Source organism: Phalacrocorax carbo, chromosome 11 (genome assembly GCF_963921805.1).
Source record: "Phalacrocorax carbo chromosome 11, bPhaCar2.1, whole genome shotgun sequence".
In the NCBI taxonomy this organism is placed as follows: Eukaryota; Metazoa; Chordata; class Aves; order Suliformes; family Phalacrocoracidae; genus Phalacrocorax; species Phalacrocorax carbo.
The window spans coordinates 9,627,213-9,653,387 of NC_087523.1; the positions used below are offsets into that span (position 1 = coordinate 9,627,213).

The 26,175-nt window shown below is 50.0% G+C and overlaps 1 protein-coding gene across 1 annotated transcript in view; it reads left to right on the plus strand.

The window, feature by feature from the left end:
* The first annotated feature begins 2,197 nt into the window (after window positions 1–2,197).
* Window positions 2,198–26,175, plus strand: part of GPC4 (glypican 4) — a 68,758-nt gene continuing 44,780 nt past the window's right edge. The window contains exon 1 of the mRNA XM_064462969.1: window positions 2,198–2,577. Coding sequence (XP_064319039.1) covers window positions 2,211–2,577 — 367 coding nt within the window. The 5' untranslated portion in view covers window positions 2,198–2,210. The remainder of the gene's footprint in view (window positions 2,578–26,175) is intronic.

Sequence of the window (26,175 nt, forward strand, 5' to 3'; positions counted from 1 at the left end):
AATCGCTTGAGCGGTTTGGGGTGAGGGGGCTGGGAAGATTCTGCCAGATGTGAGAAAACGCTGGAGAAGGGGAAAATCTCAGAGAAAAACTTCCTTTTTTGAGAGAGGCTACTATTCCATTCCTTAAAAAAAAAAAAAAGACTTTTTCATGAAAAATTTCAGGCAGTCCCATTGTTTTGCTGCAGCCTTTGATTTAACTACTTGAGCAAGTAGTCGACAAAACCCTCCGTGTTTTTCAGGAGGTTTCTTAAATCCTGCTGAGGTATGGGATTATGAGAAACAACAAATGGCAAGCTGTCTCTAACCCCACAGACTTTCTCACTCTCGTTTTCTCTCTCACTTTGGAATAAAAAATGCAGTGCTCCCTGCTGAGTTCTCTTTAAAATTCACATTGTCTCTTCAAATAAAGGCTGGGAGGGTGAGGTAGTGCTTTGAAAACCAGAACTCAGTCATACATTGCAGGGCCAGATCCTAGAGGATTATTCTCTCTCAGGACACTTTATAACTTCATGAGAACTTCTGGCCTGACTTGTCTCACCAGCTCGGTGCGAGTGGCCCTGGCGGATGGCAGGGTGACTGAGATTCCTACACCCCTTTTGAGCAGGATGGCTGAATTTGCCCCTGGAGACCTTTTAAACCATGATAAAGCAAACTCCAGCATTACCCCTAAGGGTGGCTTGGCCCATTTCCCAAGCAGGCAGGGGATGCTCCCTGCGTCGCTGCCGGAGGGACGGCCCCGCTGCAGCAGGAGCCTCTCCATTGCAGCTGGCCCGGGCCAAGCTGCAGTAATACGGCTTTCCATTGCTTTTGGTTAATTCCTCGACTGCAGCAGCCTGCGCTGCCCCTGGGCTGCTGTAAGCTGCCAGCATCGACACTGGAAAGCTCAGAGCTGAACGAGCATCTTGTTCCCATGAGAAGTGCCTGGCGGGGCAGCGTGGCCGTGCTTTGCTGTCGGCGTGCTCTCGCCGGGGAAATGAATAGAGGGTCTTTTCCTCCCGGCCCGCCCGGCATTTCGCTGACAAAAGCTTGAGAGCAAGGGGGTGAAGCTGGCAACTTCCTTTGCTGTTGTTTCAGTCTGTCCTTCCCCAATGTGGCAACGAGAGAAATGAGTATAATAAAGGAGCGTATTGAAATGAAAACCGCCGCACATTTCCTCTCTCTTTATTTTTTTTTAATAAAACAGTGCTGTTTCCAGGCCAACACACTGTCACGGGGCAAATTGCGCTGTGCCGAGACAGCACCAACGCAGACACGCCGGACACTGCAGCGGGGCAGAGCTGCCTCCGCCGTATCTGCACCCAGGGCACACAGTCACCGAGAGCTCACCGTGCCAGACAGGGAGCAAGGGCTCCTTAAGCAGACCCTTTAAGTGACATTAAAGCTCTCTGAAATTATGACAGCGCCTGTCATTCTTGCAGTACTATTTCTGTGATTTTCGGTAAACAGAAGCAAGCAGCAATTGCTGTGCTTAAACCACTGTTTTAGGGTTTAGTGGGGCTTGTGTACATCTGTGCATGTGTCTGTGCGCAGGGCTGGGGAATGAAGAGCGGCTGGAGCATTTTGGTGTCTGTGTTCCTGAGGCCTCTGTCCTGCCAAACTATTGGAAACGTAAGATCAGTGAAAAAAAAGTCGGTTTTGAGGAGTCTTTCATGCACATAGTTCAAATCTGTCACAGCGATGTCGAAATTCGTCAGCTTAGCCAACCTATTAAACCCGGAGCAGAGCTGAACCATCTACACCTCCAGTTAAGGAAGAACAGCCGAGCCAGCCCTTTCCGACCCCTACCAGGGAACTTCGCTTTCCTTGCGGGGCACTTTGGACGGGAGCGTGGGTGCCAGGTGGGAGCTCCCCACGGCCGGGGATGCCCAGCTCCGGCTCCAGCCCTGCTGGGGGGCGAGGAGCTCGGGGACCCCGGGCTGGCGGGGACTCGGCTGCGGGCAGAGCCGGGGGCGGGCCGGGGTCCCGGCGGGCGGCGGGGGCGGCGGGGGGAGGGGCGCCTGCTCGGGGCCGGGCCGGCGGCGAAGAGGCCGGGCGGGCGGGCAGCCCCGCGCTCCGCTCCGCCTCGCTGGGCGGGCCGATCCCAGCTCCTGATTTTCCCGGGGGCTGCGGAGGCTTGTCCCGGCCCTGCGCGATCCTGCTTGGCTGCCGCCCTCCCCGCCTCCCTCCTCCTCCTCCTCCTCCTCCTCCTCCTCCTCCACCACCACCACCCCATGTGCTTCCTGCCGGGCCAAGTTTGCAGAGCGCCGCCGCACGCCGGGCCAGCGGAGCGGAGCCGCAGCGGAGCGGGGCGCACGGCGGCGGGGCGCACGGCGGCCCCTGCGCGGCGCGGCGGGGCAGGCTCGGCGGAGGGCCGGCTCCGGCCTCGGGGCGCGCTCGCCCGGCCCCGGCGGCCCCTGCCCGCCCGCACCATGCCGCGGCGGCGCGGCTGCCTGCCGCCCCTCCTCTGCACTTTAGCCGCCCTCAGCCTGCCGCTGCTGCTGGCCGCCGAGCCCCGCGCCAAAAGTTGCTCCGAAGTGCGGAGGCTCTACGCCGCCAAGGGCTTCAGCCAGAGCGAAGCGCCCAGCTACGAGATCAGCGGTGAGTCGCGGTCATCGCCGCCGCCTTTGTGCGCCCCGACCCCGCGGGGCGCGGGGTGCGCCACCGGCCGCCACCCCCCCCACCCCCCCCAGCCCCCCGGCCCGGCTCCCGGGGGCACGGCCCGGCGGGGCGCGGTGCTCGCCTCCCCGGCGCTCGGCTGCGCTGGGCTCGCCTCTCCGGGGAGCTTCTCCCGCCGGGCCCCGGCCCCGCTCCGCGCCGCTCGGCCGGCCGTGTGCGCGGCGGCGGGGCGGGCGCCGCCGGCCCTCGGGCCGCCTTCCTCCCCGGCGGGAGCGCGGCGGCCCCGGCCCGGCCCGGTGCCGCTCGCCCGGCGGCCTGCTGCCGAAGGGTCGGGGAAAGGGTCGCCTTTCTCTTTCTTTCTTTTTTTTTTCCTTCCTTCCCTCCGCCTCCGTCCCGAGGTACTTGCGCATCCCGGGGACAGGAGTGCTCGCAGCCGGCAGCAGTAGGACATGGTAGCTAATGTGCTCACACCCAAAACATTTTATTCTTTTTGTTTCATCCTTCATCTCCCTCCCAGGGCCGCTGCTTTTATTTCCCCTTCTGAATGACCTACTGGACCGCATTCTCCGCGGAACAAAGGAAGTGCCTTTTTAGCTGGAATCCTCGGAGACCACCAAGGACTCCAGCTCATGCACTGCAATTTCGCACTACTTTCAACAATAACAAAAATGCATGACTGAATGGCTCAAAAATGTGGAGTGTTAGAGGCATTCACTTCGGTCTAGGGACACTGTCACAACACAGACGGACCCCAAGTAAATACCTTTAGACGGCTAAGATAGGAGCTGGGGGTGATCTTTACCATTGGCGTGCCCTCCAGATATGCATACATTATCCTTTTCACTGACAAAACGAAAACGATTTCAGTGCTTTTATATTGTCAGACTAATGATATGCGTTTAGCCTACATCTGTTTGAATAAAATTGCGGGTCCGTTTTCTTCTCCAAGAAATATTTTAATGAGAAACGTCTGACTGGTTGCAGTTAAAATACTCTCTCCCCTTCACCCTCCCTGCTTCGTAAAATGGTCTCTAATAAATAGGCTTGGATTTGATTTGAGTGCAGCCCTCATCAGTGTAGGATCAGGATGTGAGCGGCCTTCCTCGTACGTCCGGAAGGTTTGACCTAGTCCTTATTTTATATAGTGTTGTTTAAGGTGACTTGGTGAGCTTTGGAGGATGTTCGGAGTAAGCCCTGCTGACAGGGCTTCCATTTAAGGCTCTAAAGCTGTTGTCGGTTTGACTCTGTGCTTTTTGAAATAAAAGGTCAGAGAAATGCGATGAGCAAGGTAAGATTATTTTACAAAAGAAGGGCTTTCTGCAATGACATGCTGGAAGTATCAGCTGGGTTATGTTGCTGTTCCAGGGGTGTGGGGAGTCTGTGACCTCGCTTGGAAAGCAACAGGTCTTGCAAAGTTACGTTTTAAATGTCACCCTGCTCTGCAGGGTGTTTCGGAGAGGATGGTGGCAGTCTTTAAAGGAGGTGCGTTGGGCACAGCTTTAATGTGTGGTGTACCTCAAGTGCAACTGCACTTAAAATTAGATCTCGAGTGGGGTGCTACACCTGCTGCAGTTTCACGTTCCCCCTGCGAGTGCACATGGTTTCAGTGTGTGTTGTGTTTAGAGGCTCCGGGTCCCCTTTCTTGACACTCAGCCGGCATATGCGGACGGGCAGGTGGTAACTGCTCACCCTGCTGCTGGTTTTTAGCTTTCTGAGCATGCAGTGCTTCACCTGGCATTGCCTTTGCGGGGTCAGCACGGGGAGCCGGTGTGCTGTGAGCTGGGTGGGAAATGCTGATAATGCTGGAGGCTGCGGTCTGCCACCAGGGCGAAAGGTCCGCGGTGTGTATTGTGTCTTGAAAAACGAGTCACGTGCCAAACCTTTGATTTCATTTGGTGTTTCAGGTGATAGCGGTGTGTTTTCCTTCAGGTGGGTAAGTGAATTGGAAAGGCAGTTGCCTGGGAGCCTGGCTAATTGGTAAGAACGAGATAAAGGTGTATGGGAAAGGGCTGTGTGTTTGGACGAGTCTCCTATTGGGGCGATGGTGGAAACTGGTGATTTCTGCTTCATGGCACCTCTCTGCTTGCCAAACATTGGCGGAGAACAGGTTGGAGAGTGTTCAAAGGGCTGTGATGCTGATGGGATAACGTATAGAAACGTGGTTGTTACTGGCATGAGCTTGAGTACGAAGTCCATCAAGTTCTACTTTAGATTTTTGTACCGTTTTGGTGGATTGTGCTTTATTCACCCATTCTCTTACAGAATTGCTTTAGATCAGAGTGCACAGACAGAAACTTCCTATCACCTACCCAAAAAAGTGTCCTAAAAGCTGTGGCAGATTAGTTCCCATAGGTGTGGTGACTACTGTCAAAGCAGAGATTCCTGGTCCTGCAGAGTGTTGGCCTTGAATTGTCAAAGTGAAGCAGCTGGGCAGCATGGGCAGATATGCCCCTGCACCGGGCTGTGTGACAGCAAGTGAGACTCATCCTTGCCAGATGGGCTCAGGAGTCATTCAGGGTTTAGCAGCATCTCATGTGGACTTTTTTGCCATGTTTATCTTCTCCTGGAGCATTAGGTGTGTGCACGTTTTTTGTTTTATCTTCTTTCAAGAAGGGGCCCGTTCCAGCAATCTTTTTATCTGTATCATTGCTATTTCAGTCACATTAAATGGCTATTGCTTGTCCATAATTACCTAGGATTCAATTTAATATTTGTTTAGACCAGTTTTTGGGTGTAATTAGAATATGCATAAATGGCAGGTTGTACCTTGCTGAAGTACATAAGCATTTCTGAAAGAAGTGCACAGCTGGTCAACTCATTGCTTGCTTGATAAGAGGTGTATAATGTGTGGAACATAAAGAAATTGTTTCCTTTTATGTTAACTTGGTGTTAGAGGTATAAAGACAGACTACTGCTAGAAGTCTGTATGGAAGTATTTCATATGTCGTGACCCTTGGTACCGCCTTGCATGGGAGTGATCTCTAGTAGCTCCTGCACCTATAGCCCTGTGATGTGTGTGTTGCAAAGCACATGCCAGTGGTGAGATGCAATCTTGCTGCTGTTGCTGGAGAGGCCAGCGTTTGGATAGAGCTGATGTAGATGGTTAGTATGTGAAACTTTACTCTTGATAATATCTAGATAGTAGGTGGAGTGGGGGGAGCACCAGCCTGTAACTGGCTTTAAGATTACTTCAAAAGTTTCCTGAGGAAAGGGCACATCTTGGGAAGGTCTTGGCCCTACAGCCTGTAGCTGTGCATTTTGTTCAAACGCTACCTGGGAAGTATCATTCCTTATTGAACCCATGTGTCTCGGGGCTCTGTTGGTGATGGAGCAAAACTCCCTGGGAGCGACCGCCTGCAAGGGCTGCTTGCACCCCTTGGTCTGGTGCAGCTGCAGAATGAAATGCAAAGCGGGCTGGTGTTGGTGGCATCCGGAGACCCACAGTAGGTGGCTGTGACTTAAAAAACAAAAAGAATCCCCAACATTTCTTTCAAGAGGCTCCTTCTTGCCCTCAGGTGTTAAACGGATGGAAATTCCTTCCCTTTTCCTGCTAATTGGAAGAAATAGATGTTTCTTTTCCTGGACTGAAAAGGGTTGGGGGAATCTTGCCTGTTGGTGGAAAGCTTTATCGGTTAACTTGCAAATTCCCTGCAGGAGTGTAGTGCCCCCTCTCACTGGCACTCTTGTCCTGATTTTGTGGTGGCTTGGAGGCAGGCCTGAGTGGAAGACACCCTGTCGGGGAGCACAGACACAGAGTGAGCCTGGAGCCTGCCTTTGCAGGGGGCTGGGCGCAAGTGGTACTCCATCTTCAGCCTTAGTAAAGATGCTCGGTGTAATCTTTGCCTCTGTTTAAACCAAATTAATAAAATAGCGGTATTCATTTGTTGGGAGCGATGGAGAGCAGTTCTTTCACCGCGACAGGGGAAATCACTTGGCCCTTGATTTTTTTTTACTCCTGGGGTTTTGCCCAAAGTAACTTTGGTGGGGGGCCCTGATGTCCTGCTGCTCGCTCGCCCCCAGCGTGTTTATGGTTGTCAGACGGTGCGTCACCCAGATGTGCGTCCTTGGTCGATCGGGGAAAGTTGCTTTGTTGGCATTGCTGTTTTATATATAAAAGTTCAGTAAATGCTTTTTTAGTTTTCACGTGCTTCTCTTCCATGTGGCCTCTTCCAACTGAGAAACGGTTTCTGGATGTCATCCAGGACTGTGTTACTCGTGCTGTCTGGCACTGCTGAGCCTGTTGCAGTCAGTCTGCACAAGACAGCTTCTGGGTTCGTTGGGGTGTAAGAAGCCCCAGATAATACCTGGTCCTCCTGGCCATCCGTTTGAAGGTGTGGAGCTACCTGGCCACCAGCTGAGCTGTTGGCAATGACTCTTGTCCAATGAAGGCAGCAGTCCTTGGCGGGCAGGGTGGATTCTCCTGCCCGGTGTGCATTAATGGAGCAATTGCCTGACCACCCGTGGGCGGGGAAGTGACCGTCAGAGAACGTCCTCGTGGCAAACGCAAGTGCTGGCATGGAAAAGTAAATGAGAGAATTGCTTGAATTATTTTTAGCTGCTTCTAATGTCATTTAGCAACTGGAAACAGCAGGAGGGAGGAGCTGGCAGCATGCAAGTTGCCCGCAGGCCACCGGCGGGTGTCCCGGTGTCCGGCGCTGGCGGCCGGGTGGCTCGGCGAGCGTTGGCGAGAGCTGGTGGCGGCCCCCAGCTGACTCACGTCTCTGGCCGCTGCTCGCCTGGGACTCTGCTTTCTCTCTGTAAATCTGCAGCGTGGGGTTCTGTTCGACTGCAGCAGCGCGCCGTGTCCTAGCAGCCGGCAGCGTGAAGCATGTGGTTAGCAGCAACTGCTTGCAGTGGTCCGGGCTGAGTGGGAGTATCGTTTTCCTTGGCAGATACTTCATAGAAAGTTCTGTTTTTTCTGCCAGAATAAGCAGTCATTACATTCCATACAATTCATAGTCAAATTATTATCTATTGTTAAAATTGCCTTAATTATCAGATGTTTCCTTAGACATGTAGCTGTTTTTTAAAGAGACTGAATAGAAGTGTGTACATTGTGCAGGAGGCCTGAGCTGTACAATGTTTTCAGTACTGTTTTGTAGTTTCAGGGAGATTTTCTGTGGCTTTCGAATGTCAACAGACTTTTTATTCTCACTAAAACGGCAGCAGAGCAAGGCCAGCGCAGCGGCAAGGCGCTAGGTTTGCCTTGGTCTCTGCCTCTCCCCTCTACTGCGGAATTTGTCCTTGATACCTGTGGACCCAAGCAAGTTTAGGCTGAAGCATCACTGCTGTGCGTGAGCAGTAGGTGTGAGACAGCTCTGGTGGGAAAAGTCCCAGACAAGCATCGTCTGTCCCGGAGGCATAGGTAGCGTCTGCCCAGCAGGGCTGGGACCGCTGTCAGGAGGCTGGAAGGGTCCCAGGTTATTCGGGCAGCGATGTTCATGGTCTTAGCTTGCTCTGTGGTGTTGGCTGGTGGCTCATGCAGAACCCACTGTCCTGGTTGTGTGCAATGGGTTGCCAACCCTGGCAGTGCCCCAGAGCCTGTGTGGATGGAGAACGGCTGCCAGTGCTTTTTGAGAGGTGTCGGATGCATGGTTCTTGCCTCCCATCCCCTCCACCCGTGGCCATTCCCCTGTTAAGGAGAGGGGTGCTTGCCACAGGACTTCTGTGGATGTGCACATGTGTGTCAAGTTGCAAGGGCTCAGTCCTTCCTATCTCCCTCCTGCTCTCCTCCCCTAACCATGGGATGGAGCATCAGGATTACCCCGTCTGCTCCAAATCCTTTGCCTCCTCCCAGAAGAGGAGCAACACTCTCCAACGGATTCCTTGCTTTTGTTCTGGGTTTTTTTTTTGGTTTTTTTTTTTTTGGGGGGGGGGGGGGAGGGGCAAGGAAATTCTTGTTAGCCAAAGAGGTCAGGGTGTGGATCTCCTCCGGGCGGCTGGGCCGAGAGCGGGCTGCCAGCTCTGGTCTCCGGGGCAATAACCTCCTCACATTCCTCACATTCCTCCTGCTTTCTCTTTCTTTTGAGATTATGAAGATAACTTCCTTCTCCCATTGCTAAGCAATGTGAGGGCCCGGGAAAACTCTTAAATTTCCTCCTTGCTCCCTAAACTACCTTGTGTGCTCTGAGATGCCCCATAGCAAACCCCTCTGGTGCCCTGGAAGGGGCAGTTCTGTGCTCTCTGCTGGGATTTGTGCATCTCGGGAAGAAAGCTGCTGCTTGTATTGTTGTTGTTTTTTTTTTTAATTGCCAAGCATTTTAATTAAAAGAGAATTACTTTGTTGTAGCCCGTCTTACCTGCTTCCCACTTGTTATTAGTGTTTCATGAAACTATTTGGCCTTTCCAGCAGAGATTTCAGGCTGTATGTGTTTTTCTTTGCCTCTGCAGTGTGCGTGCAACCCTGCAGAGGCTGCGCTGAAGCACTGGGTTTTTTCTGGGGCATTTTCTTCTTATTTACATCTTTCTGGTCCGGGAAAGATGCTCTGATAAAAGCAGCAAGTTGGGAAGAGGGGAACTGGTGAGGAGGTGTCAGAGGGGGCAGGCATGGGGCTGGTGGCAGCCACGTGGGCTGTCAGCTGGCTTTGCCCCCATGAGGATGCAACTACAGTGGTTTTCTTAGGGCACCATTTTCTGTTTGCAAATGGCCATGGACATTGCAGGCATCTTCCCCAGAGGTTTGTGCCTTGTGGTCTGGCACATCTCGTGTCCTGGTGGGGCCTGGGAGAGGGGTTTGGTGGGATGGGGAAGGGTTGGATGTCCCCAAGGGTGACAGTGCATCACCTTGCTGGCGAAGTGCAGTGCTTGAAAGGATGGAGATGGTGCTTAAAAAGTGCGCGTGGGGGTACCTACCGATGGGATCGGCCTTTGTTAAGGGCTGCCCGATATTGATTTTAATGTAACATTAGGATTGTAGTGCCTCGTTCCCAATGTAAAGCATTGCTTGACTTTTCCTTCCCTCCCCTCAAAAAAGTACTCTTAGAAATACTTCTCTTTTTTTGTTGTTTATCTTTTAAGCAGAAAAATAAAATCTGATCATTTCCCATCTTTCTACTCATATTTTCTGTGGCTTATACAATTGGTAGCCGATAGACTTGGATTTGTGCGAGTTCCCTGTGAGGGACTTCTGTCTCTGCTGGTTTCGGTGTAGGAAGGGTACGTAGACAGCAGAGAGGAGCTGCCCTGAGCGAAGGAACTAGAAGGAGCACTTCTTTTAATGTTTCCAATTTAGAAGTTGAGAATTGTCTGGATTTTAAGCAAATTCAGATGGGAGCAAACAATGATGAAATGTTTAAAATATGTTTCAACATTTTTGTGGGAATAGGAACTGTTCTTATACAGCCGAGGCTGCAGCTTTCGGGAGGTGAAAATATGTGGCCCTTACACATTGTCAGCATTGTTGCTGCTTCCCCCCCTTCTTTTTTTAAAAATGCTGGTAGGAAATTGGCTTTGGTAATTGAGTTTCTACAGAACCACAACATCCAATAGCTGTTCCTTTCCAGGGGTCACACTTAGGTTAGTTTAAGTAATGTGCAGTCGGTTTAACCTCTTGTGGTTTGTAGTGCTATTCTAGAAATTACTGGTGATTTGGGGTGTGTTGGAGTAACAGTTTTGCAGGAAAACCCCAGATGTCAGGGTGTCTGGTTTTCGGAGAGCTCTGACCGCTCACCCTGTGAAAACCAGGCGCCTCGTGGTATGTCCCTCGAAGGGACGTGCTTGCATCGGAAAACGTAGTTAACGCCTTTATGGCCCGTTGACTTTTCTTTTGAAAGAAGCTGAAATAACCCTTTGTGAATTGTTTACCTACATTGATGTATAACATCCTCCTGCTTCCAAGCACCATGCGGAGCCTGTGCTGGATCCTCAGGGTTGGGTCCCATCGCCCTGCGTGGCCGGTCCTCTGGCGCAGTGGCTCTGACAGAGGAGCAGCAGTGCCATGGACCCCCAAATTCCTGGGGTTTTAGGGGATTTGCTGACAGTGGAGGGCCAGCTTTAAGAAATTATGAGCTGGGGTTTTAGCTTGGTAGCATTGACAGTTTGGTATAAAAAACTCTGTGTTGCAGGCTGCGATGACAGGGGGTGATAAATCATTCTTGGCTGGTGCTACAGGTTCTAATAATGGTCGTTTAAGAAGATTACATGGGTTTTAATACAAACTTTTTGCTTCTTTGTACTCTCCTCTTTTTTAAAAAGTGGTGCCTGTTTTGATTCAGCGTTCTTGGAACATAGAGCCAGGATTTTTACTGGGCTGTGATGCAGTTTTTTGCTTCTCTTACAAACACAAGGATCTTGTTGGAGTGTCTTTATAGCCAACTGGCTGGCAGCGTCCTCTCTACAAGGGATCTTGCTTGCTTGTCTGTTTTAAAGGTAACTTTGCCCCCTGGAAGATTAAAGGGCAAACAGCTTCACCCAGCTCCGATGGCTGCTATTAGAAAGAAATTTGTGATAGGGAGAGACCTTGCATGATAGCAGTAAGGGGGAAGGACAACCTCCTGTACCCTCCCTGGCTTTCCTTGGACCATTCCCATGGGAGGACAGGACATTTATGTGATCAAAGAAACCTGCACAATTACAAGCCTGATGGAGAATAATTCCCTTGCCAGGTATGTGTGGGCACCCGGGCAGGTTTTACCTTTGCTCTGAGTAGTGCAGGGTGGATTTTGCCCACCTGCCAGCCCTTGGGTTTCTAAAGTGTGGTGGCCGGCGGTTTTGGGGGAGTGCAGGGTGCCCAGTGGGGCGAGGCGGTGAGGGACCAGCAGCAATGCCCCCTGCCAAGGCAAAGGCACTGGGAGCGGGCGGCTGGCCGAAACCCAGCGTGCAGACCAGAGGTCAGAGCAGTGCTACTGGTTTTGTTTGGACGGGAGGAAAACAAACAGGCATCCTCCTGAATTTTGGCTCGGTTCAGAGATGGAGCTGAGGGTGCCATAGGACTGTATGTTTTTTTTCTCGGTGGGGGGAAAATGGCTTTGATAGCGTCTGCTAATGATTCAGCGCTGTTTACATAATAATTGTGGTACGTTTTCATTAGCTCTCATAATGAGATTGCTTTCTTCTAGTACAATTGCTTGCTGGTTGGGTTTTACACGGTTCTGCCTCCCTGCTCCCTGAGCACGGCAGTGGGCTTGCGCTGGGGCGAGGAGGCAGCACAAAGGCTCTAAGCCTGGCCTGGCCTCCCTTCCCTGGCTCTAGGGACAGAGGGGAGCTCGCAACTTGTCATTGCAAAGGAGAAGAGGCATAGGGAACTTGTATTGCCAGGACAACTTCTGAGAGACCCAGGTAGTGGTTTGGAGCATCGTAGCAGTTTGAAGCATCCTAGCGTCTTGGTGGAGTTGGGTTTAAATCCATTTTGGATGATTTCTCTATATAGTGCCCATCTTTGTATTAAAATCTCTTGGGTTTAGCTATTGGCAAGGAAGCGAATCCACTGACCTCCTTCCACCTGGAGGAAGAAGCCAAGTCCTTTCGCCTCCAGGATACACTGTATCAGAAGCACTAATCTGACAGTCGACGTGCATCACGGATATTGTTTGTCTATACGAAGCTACTGGATTAACTGCTGCAGCCCAACCTTGGCATAGTATTTATTTGCTTCCCATGTCTGAGTAATTGTGAACGGTGGCGTTGCTGTACGACAGGCTGCCAGCGCCTGCCTCCCGCAGCATCCTGCCGTCTGAGCAGCAGCGCCAAGAAGCTGCCGGGTAGTGCCAGGGGATAACGCCCACCGCTGAGCTCTTATTAAATAAATAATGTCACTGGGAGGAGAACACAATAGCATGAGCGCTACCTTTTGAAAAGGTAAGGTTGGGTGTTGTTTTGTTGTGGGTTTTTTGTTTGGTGGTGTGTGTTTGGTGGTTTTTTTCCTCCCCCCTACCCCCCTCTTTTGAGCTTTATAGCGGATACCTTATGGTTTCAGAGCAGCCCTGAGAGCAGAGCCGAGTGCTGGCAGGCAGGGCACGGCTGGCATAGCAGTCATGCGGGCACAGCACTGTTCCAGAGCAGGATGAGTCCCCGTGGGGCAGTGGGCGCTGTCAGGAGGGTGTGGGGCTGCATGCGTGGCTTTGCCACTTGCTCGTCCCAGGGGATGCATACCCTCTCCCTTTCATCTGCAAGTTACTACTTCTTTAGAAATATACCCCAAATGATTTGCTGCCAGTGGTGGATTAAGTGCTTGGCTGCTGGGGGGGAGGGCCTGGGCAGAGGATGAGTTGACCTTCTCCTTTGCAAAACAGTGTTGGGTGGGTTTTTTGTTTTTGAGGGGGTGGAGAAGATGGCAATGCTCTCAGCCATGTGGCTTCTGCTAATTAACCTGAATTAATTGGGGCTGGTTGGAGAGCCATGGCTTGGCAGATAGAGGATGCTTGAAGGGATGGAGCTGGGGGCTGTTTCTGCCCCATTGAATCCAGCCTGCCAAAGGGATGCAGAGGTGCTGGTGGCAGGCGCCTAGCTAGCAAAACCCCACATAACTCAGTCCTCTGCTTTATTAAAGGCTCCTTTATACCACCTTTTTGCCGTAACCCCAGTGAGAACAGCCAGTCTTTTCAGCAGCCTGAAACCTCCCTTACCGGGAAGGCTCCTGCGCAGGGTGCAGCCTGGCTGGCATGGTGCTGCTCCAAGTCAGCCCCAAAGCTGCTTTGAAAGCACAGGCTGCAAGCAGGCGAGGAGGCCAGGCGAGCCTGGTGCTCCCGGACAGTCTTTGCCAGCCTTGTCGAAACTGGGACCATCCAGCCAGCTCAGCAGGGTATTGAAAAATAGTTTTGGCGAGTAGGGGTTAATTTCTAGATATCAAAATATGCATAAGAGGTTAAAGGAGACTTCCTCCTTGTCAATGAATTACGGCTTTAAAATATTTGCATTCTTTCCTGAAAGATTTAGGAATAATTATATAGCACTCAGGGGCAAGGCATTGCCAGATAAACTTAACAACTCTGTAAGTTGTACTCGAGGCAGGGTTTCCTGTAAATGATAGCTTTGTTTAATTTTACAATACTGCTTCCAAATGTTTGCTGGGTATGAATTGCCAGCTAAACTGGACTTATGAATCTGGAAGAGTATTTATTTGTTTGTTATTGTGGACAATAAAAGCTGCTGTATTTGGCCAAAACTTGGCTTCTCCTTTCAAACTTCTAGGCATCCTTCCCCAGCCAGGTTTGGTGGGGTGGGCAGCCAATGTAGGGTGCGAGCAGCTTTCCAGCTTCTCCATTCAAAATCCCTTAGCTGCTTTAGGATCTCCTCCTGCTCTGCCTTTCTTTTTTCTGGGGTTGGGAAAGGAACGCTGCAGTCGCAACGCACATACTTTATTTCCATTACTCAAAGCCGGAGTCATGCATAGTTACAGCCAGAGACACTTCAGCAGCTCTGGGGATAACAAGATAGCTGACAGACTGGAATGCGGATTTATCAGGGGTAAAAACTGGCAAAATTCCTTATTTCTGAGTCTTCTTTTTAAATAGGCCCTTCATGTTCCTGCTGCATGAGCCCACCGGGAGTTTTAACCCCATGTGTTCTCCCAGCTGGATCCAGGGGTGTGTGCCAGGGCCGCCCGTGTGTCTTCTGGGATTAAATTGCTCAGTCCCAGTTAGTTCCTGGGTGTTGTTTTTAAAGTACAAAGCTCTTAGAGAAACATTTTTAATGGGTTTTTATTTTAAAGTGCAGGCCTTTGCACCAGATGTGTCTGAGTGACCACAGAATGTAAATTCTACTGTATGTTGCCTTTGGACTGGCAGTTTGGGAGACTACTGGGCAGTTAACATAGGAGGATTGTGCCATGAAATCTGCTTCCTTGGGATTTGATTCATATTAATTTCTTCCAGAGCAAATCCCTTTTATTGGCTTCAGTTACATTTTGATGTAGAGCTACTTTTCCTGTGCCTTTGCTGGGACCTGGAAATATTTATATTGCTGTGAGAAATAGGTCATCTTCGGCTCTCTGGCTTTTTAGTAATAGATACCTTTTAATATTCTGATACACTGAACAATTTCTTTTTGGGGAAACAAGTTATAGCAGAAGAAGCACACTTGGAAGTTAAATAGATTAAGTGAAATCTCTCAATTACAGCAGCTAGGTTCAGAAGAGAAGCTGAGCTGCAAGTTAAAATTTAACCTTTCCCAAATCATCTGCGAGCAGCTCGTGGTGCAGCAAGACCTGCCTGGTGCCAGCCCAGCGCGGGAGCCCGGGGAGAGGGCTCTGACGTGGCTGTCTGCGGGGTGGGTGGATTGGGAGCTGGTGGTTGTGCCTGTGGTTGTGCGTCTCGACTGGCGGAGAATGAAGAGAATTTCACTTTTTATTGGAAAAGGAAAGGATTGCTCAAGGATTGCAAAACAGTTTGTTTTGGAAAAAAATGTCATTGTTTGAAAATAGCACGAGAGCAGGAGGGGGGCTGTCCCTAAGCCTGTGGCAGTCTTGAAAATTTTTTTCTTACCTGGGGGCTCGGGTGAAGCTTCAAGGCTTCTGTGTAAGCTTGGACTTTTGTCCCAGGGTGTCCAGGCTGCAAGGCTATACTTCTCCTGCCCCTGCCTCTCCCTTTGGTGATGAAGGATGGGAAACTTTTTTGTTTGTTTGGGTTTTTTTTGTTTGTTTGGGTTTTGAGGTGTGGTTTTTGTTTTGTTTTTAAAAAGGGATTAGAGCTTAAAATAAGGAAAGTCTTGACTGGTGGGCAGAATGCTGATGGCTGGCTGCACTGAAAGCACCTAAAACCTCGTTGTTGTCAACACTTGGGCTTTCGTGGGAGAGCTGCTGGCTCCTGGTTCTCTCCCCTCCATGTGCTTTTTGCCCTGTCCCAGTGTTCATCCCTTTGGCTGTGCCCTGATCACATGGATTTGAACCAGCGTGGCCCCTCACAGCTTTGCTGCGGGCACTTCTCTAGGTGTTTCTTGGCCTGTTTTATCCTGGTGTGCCCACAGGACAAGTTCATCCCTGCACTGGGAAGCTGCTGTGCTCACAGCCCACGTCCCGTGGGGACCGTGGTCACCCACTGGAGGCTGGGTGTCTCCACCATGCAGGGATACCACAGAGGCAGCCCCCATGCTAAAACCTTGTCTCAGCCCTGTTAGCATCGCTTCATGTCATCTGCAGGTTGCTAAATGCCTCCCTGCTACTGGACTGCCCATCCCTCCTCTGGGCTTTTTTTAGCTGCAAACTTCTTAATGGAGTGTTTTTCCTGACGGAAGGGGCTGGGGTGGCACAGCAGCAGCGGTGTGGAGGGTGGGAGTCCCTCTCACTGCTTGGGAAGAACTAACACAACTGGTAAATGCAACCCATCCTTCTAATCAACCATCCCTTCCCTGGGGCTTGCAGCGTGCCGGGGGCTGTTTACCTTCCTGCAAGTGGATTTTGGATGGTACTGCCTCGGAGGTGGATGGCAAAGGTCCTGTTTGCACTTGCTTCTCCCCCCGGTTGCTCAGGGCCTTGCTTAAAAAGACAAAATAAACCCCTTCAATACCCGCCAGCAAAAGCCTTGATGCAATTGTCCACTGGTATGATAAGGTGCTTTCAACTGGGTGTGTTGTTTTTTCCACCCCACCAAAGCTGTTTGCAATAAGCCCAGCTGCTGTGCATGAGAGAGGATCAAAACTTGGGTCTGCAGCTGGAAGGTCTCTGTGATACCTGGGGCTGAGGTCTCCCAAGCTTGCTCTTTCCAAAATACCGAAGAAAACGTGACCCTGTGTTGGCTGGAGGGGAGGAGGTCTTCCTGGGTGGGTGTGGGGTCTGTTGCTGGCTGCAGGGCAGATCCAAGCTTTGTGTCCCTTTCCAGGCTAGGGAAGGGTTTCTGCAAAAGTAGAGGAGGCAAGGCCTGGGTGGCTCAGCTTGCCTGGGCAGCACGAGCCATCCATCGTGTGGGATGGGCAAAGCCACCTCAGGTGTGGGGAAGGAGAGGTGCCGTGTTCCTGTGCAGAGCAGCGCTGAGAAGGCACGTGCCTGTGTGGTGAAACGTGTTTGGCAGGAGGGTGGGGAAACCAAAAAGATGGTCTCATCTTAGAAGGCTGAAGCGGCCTTCTGTGCCCTCCTGCCCTCCCTGCGGGCATTTGTCCTCTGCAGCTGCGTCCTTCATCTTGGGATGCTGCTGGCCCTCCTGGGAGGACTTTGCTCAAACAAACTTGGCAGAGCAGAAGCTGGCTTGCAAATTGTTGAAAAGATGTTGAGATTTATCTACGCTAACGTGAGGAGGAAGAGTGCCCGTGTGAACCTCCCGGCAGATAAGGCCAGTGTTCACAGCTGTGCCGAGGAGAGCGGGGTAGATAGGGTGTCCTGGGAGGGGGGAGAAGGAGGGATTTTTAATTTTGTGATACCCTTATCTTAATCCTTTCTCCCCTCTCTCCCACCCCTCTTCTCGCCTCTTTGAAGGTAGGTTAAACTACTCGGCCTCACCTTTTCCATAAATACAGGCTCGCGGCTGGTTCCAGACCCAGGGAATACATTAGGAGTCTGTTCCAGCGGTGGGATGGGTTTTTGGACATAGGTCGTATTTTGCTGGGTGAGCACAGTGCGCTGCTTGTGTGAGCTGGGTGGCTTCTGCAACAGCTGCCTGGGCTGTTAAAAAAGTAATGCTTGGTAGGACTAGCAGGCAAAGGCTTAAAAGCATATTTTTCAGGTAAAAAATCTTACTTACAAACTCAGCTGTGGTCTTTGCTCTTTGGTGGTTTGTTTAAGGGGAGATAAAGCTGAGTCGTGGGAGGTGTAGGGGATGGTTCAGACTGTCACCAGTGCCGAGGGGGCTGTGCTCCTTTCCCAGCGCCACTGCTCCCAGTAAATGCTCCCGGGTGAGGAGGCAGTGACCCCAGCATTGGGCTCTACCGTGGTGGCATCTCCCAGTGGATGTCCCCCCTGCCATGCCTGGGGGAAAGCAGAGCTAGGCTTGGTGCCTCCTGCTTCTCTGTGGCTTGGAAGGGGTCTGCACCCTTTCTTTCAGGAGGGCTAAGGCCAGGGTTGTGTCTCTTCCTGGGGTGAGCATTTCCACCAGCAGTTTGTTTCCTCCCCTGGCTGTGCATGGTGGCCCAATTTCAGGGGCGTTTCAAAGGTCTTGGGAAAGCTGCACCTTGGGTTTTTTTCTGCTGGACTTCCCCCGTCTCCTGTTGCACTGCTTATTTGCCTTTCTCCATGCGATGCTTCAGGCTCAGCCATGTGCGTTTTTGGAGCTTTGTCTTATTTACACTAACAGTTCTCAAAGTTCAGCTGAAAAGCAGCTTTTCTTCCTGGGAACAGCCAGGAACCACTAGTGTGTGATCTTTGTGTATAAAGTTGCCTTTCTCTGCTTATAAACAGTGGCTCTAGGATGGATGTGCGGTGGACCTGTTTAGATTTAACTCTGACCCACCTCCTTGTTTTTGGTGCTGGTGTCCCCTTTGAGGAACGTGTTCTTTCCTGCCTTTTGCAATAACATGTTGTGTGAATTTTTTAACCTTTAAAATTGGAAAGTCAAACTGTGGTGTCCTGCTGCAGACAGTGGCATATGTTTTTTTTTTTAAATTCCACCCCCTCCACCCCAGTATCATATACACAGATTGCTCATTCATTTCCTGTGCAGCCTTTCTTCTGATGGCCTGGCAAGCCAGGCCCCGATAGCCGCAGAGAGGCCATCACATGTCCCCATAGCCCCTGGTAGCTCTGGGAGGGGGTGAGCTGGGAAGCACACGTGCACGCCTTGGTCCTCCAGCTGCAATGGAAGAGTTGTTGCGAGATCAAGCTCTGCTGACCATCCCTCCCAGAGCCCTTCATCTGGGCATGTTTCCCCAACCCTGGTTTGCATCAGATTGACACGAGCTAATTATTTCTGAAACCCCTTTAATTGGTGCCTCTTTTTGGTCCAGCTGAAACTGGGGAATTGTTTCTATAGTCATGAGCAGAGGAAAGACATGGGGCAGAGCAGGATCACCCATGGCCTTCCTTCCTGGGAAGGTGGGCTGGAGCAAAGGGTTGGCAGCATTGCTGGAGTCACTGATGAAGCAAGAAAAGCTTTTGCATGCTTTTGTGGGCATGGCTGAAAAATGCAGCGTGTGTCAAACTTGCTGCTTTACTGGGTGTTTGTAGCGTGCAGCTATGTAGTGAGATGTAGTGTGTCTTCCTGAAGATGAATTCAAAGCTGAGTTGTGGCTGCGATGCTCTGGAGAAGCATCTCTGGGTCAATGGCAGTGGTTCCTCTAGGCTCTTATTCTGGAAAGCTGTGCTGCTATGGGAGGTTCCTGGCCAAAACATCGGGGCCAAAACTGGAACAGGCTGTGGGTCTGGCTTGCAGTGGAAAGGGCTTTGCCTGTGTCCAGGCAGAGAAGGTCATCCTGTACTGAGCTAAGCTGGCGGGACGACCAGGGAGCTGCAATCGTTGGACCAGTGTGAGTGCTCTGCCTTCCCTGTGGTGCCAAAATGGTCTCTATATTGCTATGAAAACGTCTTGTGGAAAACTTTCCACTTATAACTGAAGTCTCATTTATGTCTGCCCAGGACCTGCTCTTGGACTGAATTTTATTTTCTAAGCGAATGAAACGTTTTGGTCCTGGGGAGGGGTGGGTGAGAAATAACTGCTCCACCAACTTGCAGCCCACCTGCCCTCGGGGAGGTGGTGACCAGGAGCCAGCGAGGGTTTCTGGCGGAGGAGATGGTTTGCTCCGCAGGAGTGGCGTAGGGCTGAGCGGGGCAGCGGATAGCGTAGCTCTCCCGAACTGTTGTAGTTTGTGGGCCCTCTAAAAACTAATGCACAGTGCCTGCATTGCCAGCTTCAGACCCCTGCCTATGTGCATGCTTCCACAGACCCCTCCAGTTGCCCCCGGAGCGCAGACCACGGAGTATGAAATGCTTTATGAGAACCAAACTGTCTTGGAGAAAAAAAAAGTGGATACAAAATGTGTTTGGAAATTGGCCTTTTGTGTATCTCTTTCTGGAGTCTCTTAACCTGCTCTATATTTTCAAGTTCCCTGCACTGTAACTGTACTTGGCAAGCTCTGCAGGCAGGGGAAGGGTTTATTAACGTGGATTTTTACGTAGATAAACATGGTTGTGAAGCACTATTGACACATGGAAGCTTAGAGAAGAATCAGCTGCTTTGTGATAGCCAGTTCCTTCGTTGAAATCTTTACAAAACCCTGTTGTAGCAAAGCACGTTTCGAAAAAAGGATGCATATTTCTGTGGCTTAAAAAGGGAAAAAAGCAAACCCAAAAACATACACGCACACCCCTATTCAGTAAAAGTTGTGCGCACATTGGAAACAAAGGCATCAGCGTTTGCTTGTCAGAGCTAATAAAGTTTGCTTGGATCTTAATTTTTCTGCTTGATTTCACAAAGTAATTGAAACTTCCTTTTTGCTGCAAGCTCTTTTTTTTTTCCCTTCTCTTTCTTTTTTACATTTTTTTAAATATTCCTAAAAGAACATCTTTTGGTCAGTGAGTTGATGGAATTTTGGTCAGAAGGCAGGCACACACCAAGCAACTGGTCAGTCAAAGCTTATAGGACAAATTACTTGTGTCTGCAAGTCATTCCTCCAAGTTAAAAACCACCTAGACCAAATAAACCTTGAACTAGAGGTTTTATAGGATCTTTTGAGCATGTAAGTGAAGCTTTTGTAATCGCAGCGATGTGATAAAACCTTAAAAACCAGGGTCCCCATAAAGAAAATAGTAGTTCCACTTGAGGTGATAAAACCCACATCTGGTAAGCTTTGCTTGCTACCTCCTGATGACTTGTGAAACAGCAAATAGTCCCTGCTCCAGAGAGGATGCCAAACTGCTGCTCCCATACCCTTGCCATGGGAGGGACATACCGAAAAATTAATTTGAGAGCAATAGCAGCGGCTTTTGAAGAAGGAGCATCCTCCAGCTCGTGTTTGCAATTGCATGACTATGGTGTCTCGCTGCCTGCCGCCCGGTCGGCACGGCGCAGCGAGTTTTAGAGGTTAGGATAAGGAGGGGCCAGGGTAATTGAAAGCAAACAAACAGCAAAGACAAAAAAAGAAACATAAAACAGCAAACCCAAAGCCACAAATAGAAAACAGACTTTCCAGATTGATTAGTTAAAATTTGTTTATTTGAAGTCCCAAAAGTTTGCATCGTTGCTCTTTCGGGGTGTCTCTCAAATTTGGCAATATGTTCACCATGTGTTTTCAAATCAGCTTTTCACACGAAAGACCCTGTTTTTTGGTGTGTTGGTGTTGCCCTAAACTTGAAATTGAAAGGAGGGTGGCAGGTTCCAAAGACTAATTTGTAGGCTTGACATGCAGGTGCTGCTCTTGAGACAATTACACTCTAAAACTTTTGTTTTGTGGAGGATTTTCCTTGGGTGTATTAAAGAGTACTGAGTGTTAAGACATGGTACCTATCACTTTTTTTTTCCCATGTCCCTGCTGAAAACAGGTTTAGGAATGCTGATGCACTTACTAGCTTTAGGAATCAGTGGAGACCTGATAAAGTCTGGGTTTACTTTTGGCTTTCAGGGTGTTTTGGACTGGAAGGTGCTTCCTACCTTCAGTAACAGATCAATAGTGCAGCTGTAATATATATATAGATATATATTTTTTTCAGATTTGGCTTAAACACCCCCAAGCCCCCAGACAGAGGAATTACAGCTCCAGCCTATTAGCTGCTGGCCATTAATGAGTCAGGTCTAAATGCCTTGATTGTGCCTGAGATTTCGAAGCTGAAATCTTTGCATAATACTGGTATGGCAAGAATGCCTCCCAGGGACAAGCAGCAACTTCCCAGCGCTTTTGCAGTGTCTCTCCAGGAAGGAGTAAGTACATTTTGGGTTGTGCTGATACCAATCTCATGCCTTGGCGCTATCAAAGCGGGTGGAAGCTCCCTGCTGCTCTGGCAGCCTGGCTCTGATGTTCTTTCGCATCCAGGCACGTTGTTTATCTTTAACCAGGGCTTGGATAAACTTCCAAAATAAATGAATGTAGTAGTCCAACTCGGTCTGCTGGCGGAGGTTTTCTGGAGTGACTCAAACAATATAAATATGAAAATAGCTAGACTTCAAACGCTGCTTTTGGACAAAGTTTTCATAGTTGTCTCCTAAAGCAGCAAAGGGGAACCTTTCCTTGAAGAACATTATTTTTTTTTTTCTATTTAACCCCTCACCCCCTTTCTCTTTTCATCTGCACCCTTCCTTCATGTCTGCCTTCCTGATTAAGAACTAATCAGTGAAGATAGATTAGTCCGGGAGCATTGCAGCCTTTGGGACCAGGGCAGCTCCGGCGGGTCAGGAGCCGGGAGGCACCGTGGGGTCACCGTCACCGCCGTGGAGGCTGGCTGAGCTGCGCTCGAGTGCACGGAGGAATGTGGTAACAGGATTTAAAGGAAACGTACAGAACTAACGAGGATTAAGGCTAATTGTCCTACGAGGGGCGTCAGGATGTGGCCATGCGGGAAGCGGCTCTATTCTGCAAGGGGAAAGTCTGGTAGTTAGGGTCTGTTTGTGGAGGACGTGGGTAGGTTTTGGTTGGTTTAGTTGCTGTATGGAGAAATGGGAAACAGTGGATTGGAGGGGGGGAAAAAAAAAGTCAAGTTCTTCCTTAAAGACTTCAAGGCTGTTGGAGCAAATATTTCTGCAGTTGGTGGGAAACATCCAACAAATGAATGATTCTGCTGGTGTTGCACAACTGTCACTTTGTGCGGGGAGCTGACGTCCCCCAACTGCTGAACGCTCATCCTGGGGCTGAGCTGGTAGGAGCCCTCGTACTGAGGGACTTTGCACACCAGTGAGTTTGTTTTGAGAAACAGCGTGACGCTGTCGGAGCTGTTTTGGGGACCTTGCCTCCCCTCGTAGGTCAGGCAGGTTGCTTTGGTCTTACAGAAAGGCCACGGGTATCCCTTGGCTTGAATAAGGTGGGATTTGGGGAGCGAAGGCCCTCAGGGTTGGTCCTCAGTGAGCCAAAGTGGTGTGAAATGCTGGCTGGAGCCGACAGTTCATGAAGCGGGTCCTGAGGGAGCTGGGCGGCTGGACCAGGGGTTAATGGCTTTGTATTTCTGTGGGGCAGATGGAGCAGGGGCTTGGCTCTGGGCGGTGACGTGTTGCTGGGTGAAAACTGATCTCTTCCAAACCAGGCCTGAAAAGAACATTGCACCTGGTTGCTCTCATCTAAATGCTGGTGTCAGACGCTTACCAGCCTGGTAAACCCCTTGGTGGTGAGGGAGGGGAGTCGGTGGTTGCTGTGGGGTCTGCTGGGCAGGGTCATGGGGTGGCACTCGCCCATGACGCTTGGCGGGTGTGGATGGCCAACCTGCCCGAGCGAAGTCATTCTTCCTTGGTCCTTGGGTTTTAGCCATTCCCGATAGAAGCAGTCCAAAGCTCACAGTTTTCTGTCTTGTGAGGTGCCCTGGGGACGACGGGGACGTGCAGGGGCAGGGGAGGGTGCCTGATTTCCTGGCATGAGCTGACTGTTAGATTACAGCTGGACTTTGCTACACCTGAACCCTTAAAGCTTTTCATCTTTTCATTTATGCTCTCAATTACCAGAAGTCATAACTCCTGCCCACAAAAAACCCCAAGCAAGTGATACTCTTGCAAACTGAGAAGGTGGAGTGTTTCTCCTCGGTGCAGAGCTTTGGCTCGCTTTCGCGCCCTGAGCGGGACCCCCAGGGATCAGTGGCGCTGGGTGCTCCGGCGTGGGTGGCCGGTGGCACAAGGGGTGGCAGAAGGAAGGCAACAAGGAGTCAGTGCTCTGGTCAAAGTCCAGGCTGCCTTTGCAGGGCGGGAAGTAAGCCTTGTATTGGCAGCTGTGTGGAGCGAGGGACTTGTGTGGGTTTTGCTATCAAAGCAAGGGGAGCAAATGTAGACCTCCTGTCCACATCTCCTAGGTCTTTCGGGTGGCCCTGGCTGGTCCTGGCTCTCCGCCGAGCCCCTCCGTGGTGCTTGCTGTCCTCCCTGCCCAAAACCATCCAAGGCAGGGTGAAGGAGCGTGTCCTTATGGATGAAAACCATCACCCTACTCCTTGCCAGATATTTGCATATTTATTTGTATACTGCCCTTCAATATAGTTTGCAGCTTGGTCTTGTGTGGGTTTTCTGGTTTTGTTTTGGGGGTGTTTTTTTGCCTTTTCTTATGTGTAAAGTCAGTTTCAGAACTGTTGCAGGTTCTGCCGTGCCTGTTTTGGATCCTGCAATAGAAAATGAATCTCTCTGGAAGTTAATTAACATCTCTCATGTGTTCCAATTTATAGATTAGATTATTGTTTGTATAAAGCCTGGGATATTTTTTTAATTTTATTTTAAGTCGAAAACAGGAAATTGTGGCTGAATTTCATGAGCTTTGTTTCTTATTTGAGGAATTAAAAACATCTTTAGGGTTTTTTTAAACTTTTGCTTGGGTCACGGCTGCCAGTTCACACGTCCCTAGTACTTTTATTCCTGTTGGTGCACTTCTGTCATGTGGAAATGGTAGCTCTGCTTTATGCGATGGTGCGTGCTGGTTTTTGCTTTTTTAAGAAAACTTCACTTCTGTCAAGCCCCTGCATAGCTGGTGACATCGGAAGGGTGTGTTCGGAGGGGCTGACCCTACCGCCGTGGCACCAGCGCCTTGGGGCAGTGGTCGTTGCTTTACAAAGTGCCGGTGCCACCATTTAGGAGAAAGAGTGATCTCCAGAATCGCTAGGGCGGTATGACCTCAAAACATTGCTGAAGCTTTCAGGGGTCATCTGCTGCCAAATCTGGGACTCGCCAGCAGATGACCTGTCTGCTGGCACAAATAGGTGAGCCTGGGTGCATCTCACAAGAAACTACTGTGTGGCTCTGAAACACGTTTTTGTGCATCCCTGCTGGAATCCGTTACGTTTGGGGGGGGTGGGGAATATGATAAACTATTGGAAAAGTGGTTGCCAGTGGTGTACTCCTGTTTCTCCCGCCCGCCCGTGAGTGGTGCCTTCCTGCAAACGTGAGCATCCCAGGAGGTGCCAGCGAGAGGGGCTGAAAGTAGAGGGAGAAAAATCTTAAGAAGGAAAAATATTCCAGTTCAAATGATAGTGTTTGTGGCAGAATCCGTTTTGGTTAAAAGCTGCTTTTTTGGCAAATAGCCCAAAACTTTGTGTTAAAAAAAAAAAAAAAACAAACAACAAAAATCCAAAAACAGCAACAACAAAAAAAACGGGCAGGCTTTGTTTTGCCTTCTTAATGGGGAATTTGAGGAAAAAATGAGAAGTCTCACAAAGAAAGTAACTGTCTCCCAGCCGGATCTCTTGAATTTACTGTTCCTTGTGCTTTAGGCGTCAGTAATTCTGCGTATTTGCTGTTCCCAGTGGGTTCTCTCTTTTTTTGTTTGTTTGTTTTGTTGTTCCCCCTTTAATTGCATGAAATTATACTCAGTGAGGTTTTTTTGGGTTACCCCTGTAAAATCTGCTGGGCAATTTCTGTTGAATTCTGAAGTCTCATCACTGGCTGTATGCAGGTTTGGTTTTGTTTTCTTTTTTTTTATAATGACTTTTATTTTTACCTTTACATATACCCAGAGTTACTGACTGCAAGTGTTGGGCTTTCTAGCTCCTGTTTGGTGGCTGATGGAGGGGCAGGGGCACTACCTGTCTCAGCCATCCGGAGGTGGGTCTCTTGTGTGCCTTGGTAAGGAGGATGGATACACAGAGATGTGGGGAAAAAAACCAAACATAATTTTCAGCATAACTTGTCTGCTGTGTAACACCTCTCACTTAGGGCATGTAGGCAGAGACACATTATGAAAACTGTTTCATGCTTAAAGAATTTGGTGATAATAAAGAGAATTTGCATTTCCTAAGTTCTCACTCAGTGATGTCAAGTAGGGTGGTGGTGTGTTTGTGGTGTGTGTGGTTTTTGGTTTTTTTTTTTAATTAAGAAACAACTCATGGTTTTCATTGAAGGTTTCTGTCTTAGCTAGAGCCAGGGAGAATCCTCTAGTTAACCAGAGCTATTTTACTCTCCAGGTTTGCTTAAATAATAAGCTTAAGTATGTAGCGTTCTTTTTCTTTGTTTTTTCTTCCCCTTGCCTTATTTGTATATTCAGGTCTTAGTGTGGTTTCTCTCTCTTTTGATGTTTGCAGAAATGCATTATCTTCATCTGTCTGGTTTGTGTTTGGTGTGCCACTAATTGACTCAATATCCTGTTTGTTGGAATGAAAGAGTGCTCTATCATGGCATATTTTTCCAGGGTGTAAAGCCTTGCAGTATTTGGGCCACCCTGTCAGGAAGGAAATTGTTGGTTGTGCTGTGGAAATGGAGCGGTGGTGGTATTTTTCCTCAGGTGAGCAGGGTTTTAACTTTAAATGAACTCTTAAAACCCCGTTGAAGGTGAGATCCTGCATCCTCCTCATTTGGACATCACCTGCAAAGGGCGTGGTCATGAGCTGCAATGTGCTGTAAAGAGCTTTTGGGTTTGGTTCTTAGCGAGCTCCACCTGAACCTCTCCATGGCCCAACCTCCAAGGGAGAGCCAGGCAGGAGGGGACCTCGGTTGACTGGTGATGCTTCTCTGGGGTGCTGTGGAGAGCGGACACAGGTGTTTGTCGCTTGTTTGGGGCTGAAGAACTGCATGTGGGAAGGCTCTCCGGGTCTGCCGCCGTCCTGGAGGGACGTCCCAAAATTGCTCCGTTCAGCCTCAGTGGGCAGCATTTGCCCAGACTTGGTCTTTCAGGGACCTG